General features: G+C 32.5%; 1 protein-coding gene across 1 annotated transcript; it reads right to left on the bottom strand.

Moving 5' to 3' along the window:
- Nucleotides 1-1179: 1179 nt before the first annotated feature.
- Nucleotides 1180-12294, bottom strand: LOC145638931 (amino acid permease 6-like). The gene is made up of 7 exons (XM_081689998.1): nucleotides 12043-12294; nucleotides 11201-11434; nucleotides 9980-10073; nucleotides 9095-9309; nucleotides 8141-8283; nucleotides 1977-2204; nucleotides 1180-1856 (listed from the first exon to the last, which is right to left on the bottom strand). The coding sequence occupies exons 1-7, from the start codon at nucleotides 12155-12157 to the stop codon at nucleotides 1428-1430; spliced, it is 1458 nt and encodes a 485-aa protein (XP_081546124.1). The 5' UTR covers nucleotides 12158-12294; the 3' UTR covers nucleotides 1180-1427.
- Between the last annotated feature and the right edge of the window lie 3775 nt (nucleotides 12295-16069).

Raw genomic sequence — 16069 nt, 5'->3', positions numbered from 1 at the left:
TATCCGTGCAGTGCGGGAGTTCGACCGAACTCATAAAAGGTTCGGTCGAACCTAGTTTCTTCTGAGTAATTGAGGCAGAATGTGTATCCTTTTGATTTCTAGAGCAGGTTCGGTTGAACCAAGGAAGAAGTTCGACCGAACCACCTCATGTTCGACCGAACTCTTGGAAGATTCAGTCGAACGATTGAGCCCCTGTTCAGCGACGCGATTTCTTTTATTTCGCTCGGGATGTAATCTTAGCCGTTGATCTTATTGCACAATATATACTCTTGTATTGTCATTGTAGAGGTAATAATAAGATGAAGGGAAAGATGTAGAGAGAGAAAGCCTCATATAAACCTAAACACTTAGGGTTTGAGTGTTTGAGAGGGTGAGCTTGGGGTGGGAGCTTTAATGGTGATTGAAGCTTGTAATCTACATTGTTTTTCATCAAATTGTTACTCCATAGTGGATTGGTGGGTTTTTCTCCCGGTTCTCGGGTTTCCCACGGTAAATTCTCCTTGTCTCGTTTATTGCTTGTTTTTCCGTCTTCGTTGTTGTTAATTGTCGTTAATCGCAAATAAACTTAGCTAGCACATTCGTAATCCTTTCAAAATTATAGAGGGGTAGTTGTGTCATTAAATCTATATTCGGCTTTAGACATGGACTAGGCCCAAACAAGATTTGTCCCTATTGCCATAGAATAATTGACCTTTAATTTTTGGTTGCCTTAGTCAATTTCATATGATGATCCATTAGAGGTTTACAAGTTTCTTTAAATATGTCTTGGCGACTTACTACGACTTTGTCCCTTATCGTGTCCCTAATTATAGTAGTACGAAGAAATCACAAATCAGTTTACTCACAAAGAATGTTCCGAGTAATTAGGTTGCGCTAATTTAATTTTTAACTTTCCAATATTACTAGTTTATTACTGAACATATGAAGCAATATCCACCTTCAATTCTGCATTCAGAAGTGTCTTACACTTGTCTGGTTTGTATATTCATCAAGAAGAGCTCCCATCAGAAATGAGAATTTGCTGTTTTATTCTTTAATTGTTTACAGTCCGTAATTTTGGTATTGATACTAATAGAGTATAAACATATTCACGGGCTTCAACCATCAGCATAACTTTTTGGTTACATTGGACCTTTAACAGATACAATATACTTAGCATAACTTCGATAATTAAGAGAATTAAGAAATAAAACACTAGTTCATCTTCACTTTCCAATCACCTGCATTGCGCCACTAATTACATAACAAAGGCACGCATGCCGGGAGGCTTACAACCTGTCTATTACTAAGCCACCTTCTTTTGGGGCACAACCTAAAATGCTCTCATCTATATGAAAGATTTAAGTTCAACCATGATTGGAATATTGTTTTACATTTTTTGCTACTGTTTTTTTCACAACAGATTGTACCAAAACATGTAAAGACTCTTATTCTTGTGCTTCGAAAGGCTTGTATTTCTTAACAGAGCCAATAAGTCCCTGTAACGAACCAGCTGCAGCTATCAACGACACTATCAGGCACACAAGGCTAAGCGTTTTAAGAGCTATCCACTTTGTCGAATACTTAGGAACCTTGGCTTGTGAGATGTGCATCTCAACAGGGAAGAACACGGTCAGTGGCCAAAACGATAATGCTCCAAGTAACCCAAGGAAATCGTTGAAGAATGGGAATAACATAGCTAGTATTGCTGTTACTATCACATAAGATGTTCTCCAAACAAGCCTAAACCAGTTGAAGTAGTAGATTCCGTTGCCAAATGGGATTTCAATTGGGTGATCCCTAGTTATGAATTTGTTTTCCGGCCAATGCTTCTTTGACCAGGTCTCAACAAAGCTAAAGACAGGCTGGGTGAAAACCTACACACAATAAAATCAGCTTCTAAGTCATGTTGCTCATATTATGTTAGAAACTTATTAGTACGCGATAAATTTTGTCAATGATGAGGCTATTAATAGAGAAGGATGAAAAAATTACACCTGGTAAGCACCAACTAGATGAACAGCAATGCACACGTTGGCAAAATCAATGAGCCAAAAAGGCTCGTAAAATCCAAATCCGGTGAGGAAATTCCCAGGGGCTTTGTTACCGAATGCAGCATAACCAAAACAACCACAAAGGATATAGAAAAGGCTGGTGGTGGATACTCCAACCAAAGATGCCTTCTTCATTACTTTGTTTTCCGGAGGGGATGACTTTAGTGTGTCCTGTAACATCGATCAAATTGAAGAACCTCTTGGTGAGTTCATTGCAGATACAATCAATAGGAGTCTGATTAAGAAACTACAAAACTTGCATTGTTGGGGTAAGATGTAAACGCGCATTTTGAACTATGCAAGCATTTCATTTTATCAAGCATAAGGTTATAACTCAAAACAAAGGGAGTTTGGCAGAACGCACAGTTAGCTCAAGGGGCTCAACTAAGCTTCCATATAATCAGAATTCATTATATTAATATGCATTATAAGTAAACTGTTTCATATTAATGATTTCATCATAGTTGCTATATTCTTATTGAGGCTGTCATTAAACTGATAATTCCCATCTTTAAACTTCGCTACCAATTTCCTTTGGTTCATGGATTAATTATTCATGTTTTTTTTTTTCCTATAATAATTTCTATTTGTATGTGCACATGAGTGTCATATCTGTAGGGTCTAGACCAATTCAAGGACCACAAACTTATAGACTATTTTACACCCTCTCTCAATCCGGATTTCAATATCACAGAACTAGATCAAATTACACGAGTCATAAACTTGACTGTTGGTTCCGGTGGTTGGGAGTAAAAGATTTCTACATGGTTGAGATCTTTTAGAACAATAGAAATCTTTGAATTTGACAAACATATAAGCATAAAACAAACATTTGTACAATATCTTCGAATTTTCCTTGGATATGAAAATGATAGGTTAAGATACTTCAGACGTAAAGAGCTAGAAAGAAAAATGCCCTCAAACACGACAAGCGATTTCCTTCTCAAACCAAATGACCCCTTGGTTCAATTCTTGTGGGCCTAGCTTTGGTCCCTATCATTTTGCCCATACCTAACAAAGATGGCTTTGTCACTCTTAATTATGGGGTCGGTTCTCCGCTTCTCATTAAGTAAGTTGTCCCATGTGGTAATGTCCGCAACATATACTCTCTCTGTCCCAATTTAGTTCATCTATATTTGTTTTTAATTTTTTTTTCCATTCATTTCGATTTAATTTGTTTGTTTCTAATATTGGAAGGGTTTAAAATTTTCTATATTAAATCTACTACTCTATCACATTTATTAAAATTAGTTAATACTCTACTATGTTCTGCAATCATAAACTTATGTGACGTGATATATATGTAAATTAAATAGGGACAGAGGGCGTACACGAATGGGATTGAAATGTTGAATCTGTGAATAATATCACGGGTACCATGACTTAGCTACGAGACATCAAATTCGTTTTCTCTTATATATGCTACGGAGTACAAATTTGGCTTAGTTTATTTAATGAAGTTAACATCATGCTAGCGTGGTCATCATGTATTCATCTATTCTCTCTAAAGGTATGTTAGTTCTCTCCACATGATATGTATGGTTTTAACGTTTCATGTCAATATAATAAGATCTAGTTTTTATGTAGTCCCCAATCATTCTGGTTTGGTTGGCTTGGTATAAAACTTTTTTCTTTTGTGTGGTCTAAACTTTCAATTCATACAATTCATACCATTGATATAACCAAATCAAATTAACTCATTTCAATCCCTACTATACCCTATTAACCCGACTCAAATCAAACCATCAACTCACATTGAAATGTAATTCGAATACTATTTTTTCTTGTGTAGCCTTTAACAATAATTCAAACATATATGTTTTTTTAATACAAATGAAAAGACATCATATACTTAATAGCATTAGTTTCTAATAGACAATAATAAACTAATATAAGCTGAATATAAATATAATTATGTAGTTTGACTTCTACTTATCTTACTTAGCTAGTCTAATTCAAACAAAAGTAAGTAAGAAGTTTAAGTAGACTAAACGAATTAACTATCTTAAATAAATAATATCTACAACTTACATGAAAAGATTAACCATTAAAGTTGTGCCAAAAGGTCATGTTCAACCCACTAGCTTTTGGAGGTATCCATATTCCATACCCCCATGCCTTATTGATGTGACAAAGCATATGGACTAAACTAGATTTTCCGGGATATCAATTGGGGACCAAAATTCTACAATGAGAAGAGAGTTTTTATGTCTATTAAATTTTCACGAATTCTTTCTGAAAAAAGTCGAAAAGAAAAGCATATTTTTATGGCCTCAAGATCGACATTCTCTGGTCCAACATTAACGTATGATCCATGATAAAGCAATTTTTAAAATAAAATAGTGCGGCATCGACAAAAGAATTCTTTCAAATCCAAGGAAAAAAGTGTTATTTTTGGGAAAAAAAAAAAAAAAAACAAAACAAAAACTTAAATTTATGTCACAATTCACAAGTTTTTTTTTGGGTTAAAACCAAGATAAAGACTAGCCATGCAAACATAAACGGCAAATTACAAATTACTTAATGAGAGAAAGATACATTAATGTGAATTATCAGCTAAATTAGTCGGTTAAAATATAAAGGGGTGATACTTAAACGTAAAATTAAATGTCATCTATATTATTTTTCATTGATATACCCTTCATCTATAAATTAGATATGATGGGTGCATTAAGTGATAATTGAAGTAATGGCGTGATATATTAGTAATGGGACACTTAAATGAAACTAGCCATTATTTTTTAAGTATAAAAGTGGGACACTTGTAAAAGACGGATGGACTATTATAATTTGAGTAGAGATGCAAATAAAAAGCACTAAAGAAAGAGTTAAAATATGCAAATAAATAGCCATTAGTCATAAATTACGGAATGTCGGCGGAAATTAGTTAAAGAGGAGTCTAACTGCTATAAAAATTGAGAAATGAATCAAATCATCAATATACAGCGGAGAAGTAAAATTAAAGATAAGACAGGGAAAAACAAGGGTCAATGTTACTGAATTTAATGGCCTGGATGACGATCAACAGCACGTGGCTTATCTATTTTTGCAAAACCGCTCACATAGTCATACTATGCACTCGATTTCCAATTCCTTTTACGGAGTAATTCTTCTTACGTAGTATTCACTTATAATTCTTATACACCTTACTAGTTACTAGTCTTACTACCTTTGTTTCATACTCCTTATTCACTTATGTATAACAGTATATGTGTCTCTTTTGGTTTTTTTTTTAAAGTCGTTATTTCTCTTTATCTCTCTATTTATTATTACATGCATTTCTAACTTTCTCTATCAATTTAAATTCATAATTAAATAGAGATAGTAAATTATATATATATATATATATATATATATATATATATATATATATATATATATATATATATATATATATATATATATAAATTAAATCCGAAAATTGACAGGAAACACCTAAAGGTCATTTTTTTTCTCCCGAGAAAGAACATGTTAAAGTCACATAAAAATATCTTGCTATACTTATTTTTTTTGAAAAAAAAAAAAAGATAAGTCCTAATAATTTGATAAAGTAGTAAAATAATTTCTAGTATATGATGAGTATCACTCTCTCCGTTTTTAAATACTTGCTCCATTTCTCCATGCGCGGAGTTTTAGAAAAAATTGGAGAAAGTAATAAAATATGGAGGTAGTGGGTACTTGAGAAAATAAAAAATTATAAAAAAAGCAAAAGTAGTGGAAGAATAAGAGGAGATAGAGGATTATGTTGGGTCCACTAAAAATGAGAAATGAATTAAATTTTGTAAAAACATTCCAAAAAAGGAAATAGAGCAAGAATTTAAAAACGGCTAAAAAAGGAAAGTGGAGCAAGTATTTAAAAACGGAGGGAGTAGCCAGAATACACTTTTTTTTTTTTTTTTTTGAAATAAGCCAGAATACACTTTGGTCACACAATAGTTGGCTATTTAATTTTCTAAATAATTGAAAATTTTAACATCTAATAAGATTGGAGCAAGTGAATGAATTAGAATTTAAAAGTGGTCTAATTAAAAATATCAATCTATAATTGTATAATAATCCAAATTAAACTTTGACTAGTAGTCGATGAATGATTAATCACTCTGACGAACCAAAATCAAATCTTCTTAGCCTCAAATTATTTAATGTATTATTGAAAGACACGGTGTTTTGACGACATGAATTCCGCGAATGATGACGGAGAAAACAGACTATTTGTTGACATGAACGAAAGAAGACGCATCTGTTTTGTTTTATTGACATAATCACATTATGTCAATTATTCTAGGAAAACAATTTTTGATTGTTTAGATTAGTTCCATATTAATTATTTCTAATAAGTTAAGTTTGGACAAATAAAAGGATGATCGAGTTCAACAACCAAAATAAATCCAAACATTTTAGTGACTAAGTATGTATTAAATAAGTACTCGTAGTATTTATTTTATAAAATCAATTCATTTCATACAAGTTTTAATATGTAAAAATCTAGTGCATAAAACATAGACTACGGGTCTGTTCTCATACGTTTATTTTCATTTCAGTTTAGTTCTGTTCAGCTCCTAATTTCCTTCTCTTATAAAAATATTCATTTCATTTCAGTTCAGCTGAGTTCAGTCAATGAGAATAGGCCCTACATATGTAAACTCAAGAGGATGAATGACGTATATTATCACTACTAGACTATGTTTTTTTATTCATTTGAATGTAATCTTCTTCAACGCAAGCTTATGTTCATAAGTATTTTGTTTTGCTCGGTCAGGAGGGAAATCCTTAATTTGGTTTTGTGTAAAATGCAAACTAATGTAAATATTTGGTATGAGCGTAGGAACTAGGAAGAGTGATTATGTGATAAAACGAAAAACCATGAGAAAACATGAAAACAAGCGAAAACAAAAGTCGTGTCACAAGCCTAACGGTGAAGAAGAGGATCGGAGTTAATTCGAGTACGCATCCCTAGTTAGGTGCGTCACATGCAACCATTTGGCACACCATCTCAATAATCAACCTCCTCCCTCCATGCATCTTATGACCCCAGAAATTATTATTCTTATTTTTATGGACCCTAATTTAAGCATAACAATCCAAATTATTGTACCGATATATCAACAACTTTGGATTTGTGTCCTTAAATAATTAGTTGGTACATAAGTATTTTTTTTATATATACTTTGTATAAATATATGTGCAAGATAAATTTCCTAGATAAACTGCTATGTTACGGATACAATCATGTCAGTCGATATAGACCAAGTAATTGCATTAGTTTAGGTAAGAGAATGGTCTAGTCATACTATCTTACCGTCATCACCAAGTAAGCTTGATTAATAGTAGGGATGTCAGTGGGGCGAGTCAAGTAGGAGACCCGTCCCATCCCCGCCCCAATGGAACGGGGATGGGTCTCGGTTTGGCGGGTGGTGGGGCGGGGATGGGGATAAAAACCATACCCGCCATGGGTGATGGGGCAGGGGTGGATTTTAAGTTGTACCCGCCCCATCCCCGCCCCGCCCCACCTCGTACCCGCCCCATCCCCACCTCATCCCCACCTCATACCCACATCTATATATCTTTTAAATCAAAATTACATACTTTTATTCTATTTATAAAATAATTACATGAAATACAATATTAATTATAATACTTTGTACGACACTTATATTATAACACAAAAATGTGTATAGAATGTTTTATTTTATAATTCGTATTAATTATGTAAGATTGTGTATTTGAGATACGGATATTAGATGGGGATTAGGCGGGTCTTTGGTGGGGATTAGGTGGGGATGGATATTCAAGTGGGGGGTGGGGCGGGGACGGGGATGAAAATTGGACCCACCACGGGGATGGGGATGGGGATAGAAAGACCAACATCCGCCCCGCTCCGCCCCATTAACATCCCTAATTAATAGTGTACGCAGGAACACATAAAGTCGTAAACTATTCAGCTAGTTTTCATTAAATTTAATTATAGATACCATATTTTATGATATAGCATACCTAATTATGTAATAGATGCTTTGCACATACAATTTCTTCCTAGTCATATTGGAAAAAAATAAGCAGCCAAACTTTGTATTATCAAAAGAGAAAGGTTGGAGGATAAAACTTGCCTGAATTTCGATGAGGACATTAGAATAAGCATAGGCAAAGGCAATATTTCCAATAGCTTGAAAACACCTCCACACTTTATCTGCGCCCGTCACGTCCACTCCTACCGTTACTCCCGTTAATGATGTCCTCCCTAATCCTCCGCCTTCACAACAATATTTTAAACAACCGTTACAATTATATTACAATTTAAAACAACAATAGCAACACACAAATCTTAAACAATACTTCTTCCGTTCCAGTTTCAATTATTAGTATTGCAATAAAGATGAAATTACGCATTACAAAACACATTTTATATGTTAAATATCTATAATTGTATATGAGTAAAAATTATAAAAGGTTGATATCATGAAGGTATTTTATGAGACGAATCTAATAAAATCCCATAAAACTATATTTTGTTTAACGTATAAATCATATTATATGATCAAACAAAAATGATGAAAAGTGTAAAAATATCATTATTGCAATATTATTAAAATGGAGAAAGTAATTCAATATATCAAAGTTAAGCCTTGTTCACTTCACCTTTACAAAATAACATTAACTAAAAATAATTTCAGTTTAGCAAAAATAAGTTCAGTTCAGTTCACTTTAGTAAAATTAATATCAGTTTAGTAAAATAAGTTCAATTCAGTAAATTCAATTTTATTAAAGAAGAATTATAATAAAAAATTAGTAAAAATAATTTGAATACAGAAAAAAATAATTCCAGCTCAGTAAAATTAATTTAAGTTCAGTAAAAATAATTTTAGTTCGGCAAATATATTTTTGTTTCAGTAAAAATAATTTCACTTCAACAAAAATAAGGTGAAGTAAACGGGGCCTTACATAATAAAAATAAGAATAATAAGAGTGGAATATTTGGATGCACATGATAAAATAGATGTAGAGAATATAGAAAGAGAGAAGATGATATGGAAAGGTGGTCCAAGGAATATAGATGAACGTACCAGCAACTTTGGCAATGGAAAGAGCGAGGCCAATAGAAGAGTAGGCAAAAGACATAATAGCTGCCACCATAGAAAGCCAAGAAAGCTCGTGAAAGTTGGGGATTTGGCTCAGCAGTATTTGGATACACCCAAATATTATCATAAACGGAGTGTTTGATGTGCTACACTTCACATGGTGCCCGTACTTGTGGAAACAGTTTGACCTTTTCACCGCTCTGTTCCATTTCCAACATTCATAATTATTATTATTGTACTAGTAAATGAATAATACTGTGTACAAAATTTATTTTGATTTGAAATTACACCTTAAATAAACAAATAAAAGTCTTTCATATTTAATGTGTATTTTTTTTTATTCCCTTTTAATCAAACAAAATTCATGATTAGTAGACTCTATTTTAAAAAAAATATATACATCATTTTAATCACTCAAGTTTCGTGATCGTATTACTTTATCAGCTAACAACTAAATACATATGAAACAGAGAGTAAGGGATAACTCAAGGGGTTAGAGCTCCCCTCCCGATTGAAGGTGATTTTGAGATCAATTCTCATCACTTGCCCTTGTGGCTCTCTCAACACCAAAATAAATACGTATGGAACTGAAGAATGAAACTTTACTGGGAAACGGAAGCAGTATTGTTTTGGATTTAAAAACGGAAATCATTTACACACCTTAGCTTAAGCACCATTATTGTTAGATGGCATATAGGGAGTTATTTTAATTAAGACATTGTTTGGCAAGAAAAGGAAACAATAAAATCTAGTTCATACTCAACTACTACTAAGGCATGAGGACTACAAGCCAAAATTTGATAAATGCAAGTTACTTAAACAACATTGATCATAAACTTGGAAATTACTAAAGTGGAATCTTTGACTTACACCATGCTTATTGAGGCAGTAATGGTATATCCAATTGAGACGCCTACCAAATTCACGTATTGAGCTAGGCCACATAGTTGGACTTTCCTGCCACCTGAAAATATATAACATAAGTAACGTACAACAAACCGTCAAATTTATTATGTGAAAATCCCAATGTTATATTTTCTCAGGTTTTTATTCAATTCAATTCCCTTCCTCGAAAATCAATTTACATTGTCAAAAGTCAAAATGAAAATAATCTGCAATCCTACTCGAAACAGACACGTAAAATATTATGCATGTCTCATAATGACATTGTAATAATCAATCTTCAATGGATGCTATATGAAATGGACATATGAAATTAACGCTCTCGTATCATTGAGTTTTTAGGTCCAACAACGGAATTAACGGCACTTAGATACATTTATAATCAATTATGTCCGTACATATAACTATTTTTAGATGTATAGTTGGTAATGAATAACGCTGGACTACAGTTGCAGATAAGAATAAATATGGTGATTTTAATGTAATTATATGCAACGGTTACAGAAAGAAAAACACATCCACAAATTTCATGATAAGAATGTGCTCAAATTTACCGGCATCATATCCAACAATTATCAAAGTTGGAGTAGCAGCAGCTTACTACTGTACTTATCTAGCACGAACTAATTTATCACACATTGTTTTGACTTTTTATAACACAAGTTTTTCGGAATGCAAATTACAATGCCAGATAATTATGTTAGACATAAGTTTCCGCTCTCATTAATTGATAAAATTAAGGGAGACTTGGATATATCAATCACAAATCCTCATCTACGGAATTATAATTCTTCGTATTTTGACTTTATACTATTGAACAACTATTCTTTGTGTTTTGACTTTTTATTATTGAACAATTACCGTATAAACAATAAAATAAAAACATTAAAAGACGTAAAAAAATACGAAATACGAGTATTCTATAATTTTTTTTTTTTTTTTGGAGGAAAAGTACTTCATAATAATTTAAGTAAACATTCATTAATATACCAAAATTACACCATTGATCCTCCACAGTAATAAACCATCATCTCACTAATCCATGCATGTTAATCAAACAATCTACAACCATAAAATTTAGGACCAAATGGCCCACTCATTTTCCGCTCCACCTAAATTTCAGGAAAAAGGAATAATTCTAATTGTAATTATAATGCGTAATAACATAAGAAGAGGTAACTTATTTACCTAAATTTGCTCGGACAACTTCCATGTAAGTATAGTTTCTCTTGCCGGTAACAGGGTCCGGTGAACGGTAGGCGTCGGCAAGCATCGTCGAGGTCATGTATGTAATAAATGAAAATGATATCAGTACCGCCGGTCCAATCGCCCATCCTAGCTGTGCTATTGCCCACGCCAGCGACAACACCCCTGACCCTATCACCGCCGTTATTATGTGCGCGCTCGCCGATATCATCGTCCCTTCATTTTTTTAACCAATTTGGTTAATAACAACGGTGGTAAATGAAAACAATTAGAAAAATTACTTAGATTACCGTGGTAAATCTAATGTGATACAGAAAATCATAATTATTTAGTACAACTGTACAAGTACCTCTTTTTTTTTTTAGAGAACTCACAAAATCCTACCTTTAAAAGAGATTGTATTCCTTTAGTCTCAAAATGAATTATTGTAATGAGTTATTGACATTCACTTTTAACAAATCAAATTTTAAATGACTTTTGATCAGCCTAATTTCATAATCTGGATTTTTAATTGACCTTAAGTTATTCGAAAAATGTGAGTAAAAAACAAATTATACTTTTACTTTATCCAAAGAGAAAATAACACAATCGTTACACTAGTAATGGTGAACAACAATTCAAGTAGAAAAATCACTCTTAGCCGTTAAAAAGAAAAAATAAGTAGTATTTTCATTTTACAAAACTAACGGTGTAACGGAAAACCTCTGTTTTTTGGGGGGTTGTGAGAGGGTGACACGACTGACACCGATAAGTGGTGCAACCGTTTTAATTATAAATCTAGAAGTGTAAAATTGGGGGAGGAGGAGGAAGTTGTGGTGGTTTACCGGTTCGTTTGGCGCGGCCATCATCATCAAGGTTCTTATCGAAATCATGAACATTTCCGGCATGGCCGCCTTGCTCTATGTACAAATTGTTGTTGTTGTTGTTGTGAGTAACCATGGTTTTCTCTTCCTGATTGAGTCAGGGTGGTTATTGATTTTTAATAACTAAGCCCCAGCGGGGAAACTCAGACTTTATATTCTTTTGTTGATAGTCTGGTACTTAGATATGAGACATGAGTTGGAACCAAGAACTATTATTTATAATACTTTGTTTGAGCTATAAAAAAATAAAATAAAAATTATCCTGTCTATTTCAAAATAATGAAATACTGTTTTCAGTTTCACTATTTTAGAATAATTTTCAAATAATCACAAATGGTAAGAAATCATCAATATTAAATTGTACTTTGACTGTATTATATCTCTGAGACATGAGTATTAATTTTACAGTGTGTATTACTCTGTAATCAATTCATTTTATAGTCGTTGATTATTATTTTTTTAAATTAATATGTCCATATTAATTATTTTGAGATGAAAAAAGTGATATTAATATTAACTTAAGGTTAAAAAAAAAAAAAAAAGTAAAGAAAAAGAAATACTCCGTATTATTTTAAAATTGGGTATCCAAAATGTAAGGGGAAAAGGAGAATCCTAATTAATAGCGGTGGGAATCTAAAGTCAAAATTAGGGGAGTGTGGAGGATGCGTGAGTAGAATGATATTCACATTGACTCACTTATTATGTTATTTGTGTAAATGAGGAGGGATCATTGATGTGTTTTGGTACGAGTAATATATTTGACATTTGGCGGATTCGATCTTTTTCTACAAGGAATGTTTGGTATTTTAGGAGGTATTTTAGCGACATTATAAGAATACCCTATGTATATAGGATTTTAAACAACACATTTTATTGTATTCAAGGGTCTTTATAAACAGTGAGTATAAAAATAAACAAACAATTTAAAAAGAACAACAAAGAAAATCCAATCTATTGTATTCAACATTTAAGTTGCATTTTGGATTGAAAATCCAATTCATTTGAAGTTTCTTGATGATAATTGTCACTTAATTGGAGCCTTTAAATTTCTCAAAAACTTTGTTTATGTCTAATTGAAAATAGACCTAATTGCATTAATGTAATGTTATCAATTACTCCAACTTCATCTTATATTACATATCAATTGAAAAATTTATCCTTATACGGAGTAATTTTGATTTGCATGCAACGATTATATAATGGGATCAAATTCTATTAAGTTTTCTCCTTTATTTTGTCATTTATATTTATTTATGTTAGAATTACTCTGTATCACTTATGTCATTCATGTTTGGACCCAATAATTTTGTTGCATTTAATGCTAAATTAATGTATGAACTCATCTATAAACTTGCTTGTTTTTCTTTAGGATCTTGCTAACGAATGTCCCCGAGAGGTTGAATAAGCATTTAAAATATTACCTAAAGTTGTATTAATTTGGGAAAGCATGACAAAATTACACGTCGATTGGTGTAATTAATGTTAATTTTTTATTTAATCTTTCTACTTTTAGCTAGTTTATCCAACGCCCCGGGGGCATTCGTTAGCTTTTGCCTTTTTTCTTATTCTCATACGGAGTAATTCTTATATATATACATTCGGGTGTAAAATACACATGTAGGCGTCATTCGAAGTGCGCCTACTTTAAAAGCATGTTGTGAATATGCTTGGCACTCATAGGAAGTGGGAATTGACATATACGATTAGGGACAAGGAAAGTAGGGAGCCGCCAACAAGTTTTTAAGGAACTTGTAAACCGTTCACGGATCATAAAAGGCAACCACGATAAAGGGACAACGATAGGCAACAACGATTGACCAGTGAAGGTTACACCCCATTCATAATCCATGAGATTACTAACTCCATATGGTTCGGAACCACGAAAGGAGGATCGGGGATGATGGTACGAAGTGAGTCATGGAGTCACATTCGCCCGTATTGGCCTCTACTCGATTCTTATAGTGAAAAATGATTCCTGCGATCTCAAAGGCATACAAACAATAATTCAATTCGCTCCAAACTATTATTTAACTAAACGGTTTAATATTAATGCACATATAATTCTATAAAATTGGTGATCACTTCAATTAATAATAAGATTAAAAGGATCCTAAACCGGTTGTCCAAATTATCTTATTAGGCGTGATTTTCAATTACATATTCCCTTTAACATGCAATATGGTGATCAGTAAAAATAATAATAGAATAAACATTAATATTGGAAGCAATTCAACAATACTATCGTTAGTCAAATCAAATAATAATAATAATAACCCTAATCATGATACTAGCAATATAAAATAAAATAAGAGTAATTAATTTAATTAATTACTCACATTCAGCACGTTCCTTTAAATTGCTACATCATGAATAAACTGTTAGTAACTTCAATAAAAAAAATATAAAGTAGTAAATGAAAATTAAATTAAATAAAGATTAGATTTGATTTGGTCCAAACCCTCAGTCAATTATACCTTTCACTCCTTGGTTTAAGGACGGAACCTCGGGTCAAGTATGAACTCCTTGGAGTGCTTAAGGGAAGTATTTTGAGAGAATAGGATGGCTAGTGTTTAGGCTAAAGAGGGAGAGAATTATTTGATGATCAAGCTTGTTGATGATTCAAAAAGGGGTGATATGACTTCTATTTATAGGGAAAAAAGAGGGTCGAAGAAATAAGATAAGATCCGAATTAAATCGGAATAAAACTCGATAGACTGCAGTTTTTGCGGTTTTTGTTTTTATCATATCTTTTGATCCAGAAATCGGAATAAGATGAATAAGATATGTTTGGAAAGCTCTTGAAGTCTACTTTCTAACCCAATTAGAATCAGCTTAAAATAATTTATAGAATAAAAGATATGGCCGAAATAGTGAGATGGTGTCAGTTTTAGATAGAGTTTGACATTTTCTTCATATCTTTTCCGTTATAGCTCGGAATTGACATTATAATATATCATTGGAAAGATAATTTCAAGGGCTATCCAACCATATAAAATTTGGATAAAAACTATGATGCACGAAAATAATATCTGTCTATATTTGAACGTCTTTCAATTCGGATAGGATTTTCAAAAAAAGGAGTTTTATTCAATTTCAAACTATTTAATCTTATCTTTTCAAAAAGGATAATTAAGATCTTTTAGAAACTTATAGAAGCTTCCAATTAATCCTAATTGTTTTAGGAATGGGATTAAATAATTTGGACCCTCCACATGATCATTGGGTCGTAGGTAAGGTGGACTTAGGTTCGGTTTGGGCTCGGTTTAATATTTTGGCCATAACTTATTCGTTATAACTCGGATTTGGGATTATAATATATCGTTGGAAAGCTCTTTTCAATAGCCATCCAACTATTCAATCATTGGACCCAGATTATGGACCAAAATAAATTGGATAAAACGTTTTTATAAAAAGGACACGAAATGAATTATTTTGGATTTAAAGGCACAAAAAGAGGAAAATAAGTTATGGTTTGGGGAAATGGGCTAGGAATTGGGTTGGTTTATGAAATGGAAATATGGATTTAAGCACTCCAAGATTAAATACTCAACCCGACCAATAATGGCGGTGAAAGGTTGTTCATCATCGGGTTTGGTTTTGGGGAGACATTTTTAGGTGTCTACAACACCCAAGGTTATTTTTTTGCTCATTTGATATCTAAAATGAAATAATAATAATCATCATTTAGAGGGATACCCAGTTAATTCCCCAGATAAACAAAGGGGTATAATTGTCTTTTCAAATACCAGTGGAGGGGTATATGCGTCTTTTCATGTGCTAGTTGAGGGGCACATGTGTAATTTCCTCACCAAACAGTAAAAGCAAGATGCAAACAATAATTGGACAGCTCACCAAAAGTACTGAATAAATGACCCTGCTTTTTCAATATATTCACAAAAATGTCATCAGATTAACAAATATCCGTTTATCTGGCAGATTAACTTGTATTTTCCCGTAATAATCATCATTTAGTCATTAAAATGAGGCC

This window comes from Chenopodium album, chromosome 7 (genome assembly GCF_948465745.1).
Source record: "Chenopodium album chromosome 7, dcCheAlbu1.1, whole genome shotgun sequence".
Classification (NCBI taxonomy): domain Eukaryota; kingdom Viridiplantae; phylum Streptophyta; class Magnoliopsida; order Caryophyllales; family Amaranthaceae; genus Chenopodium; species Chenopodium album.
The sequence above is the reverse complement of the archived record's forward strand: the minus strand, read 5'-3'. Positions and strand labels throughout refer to the sequence as shown.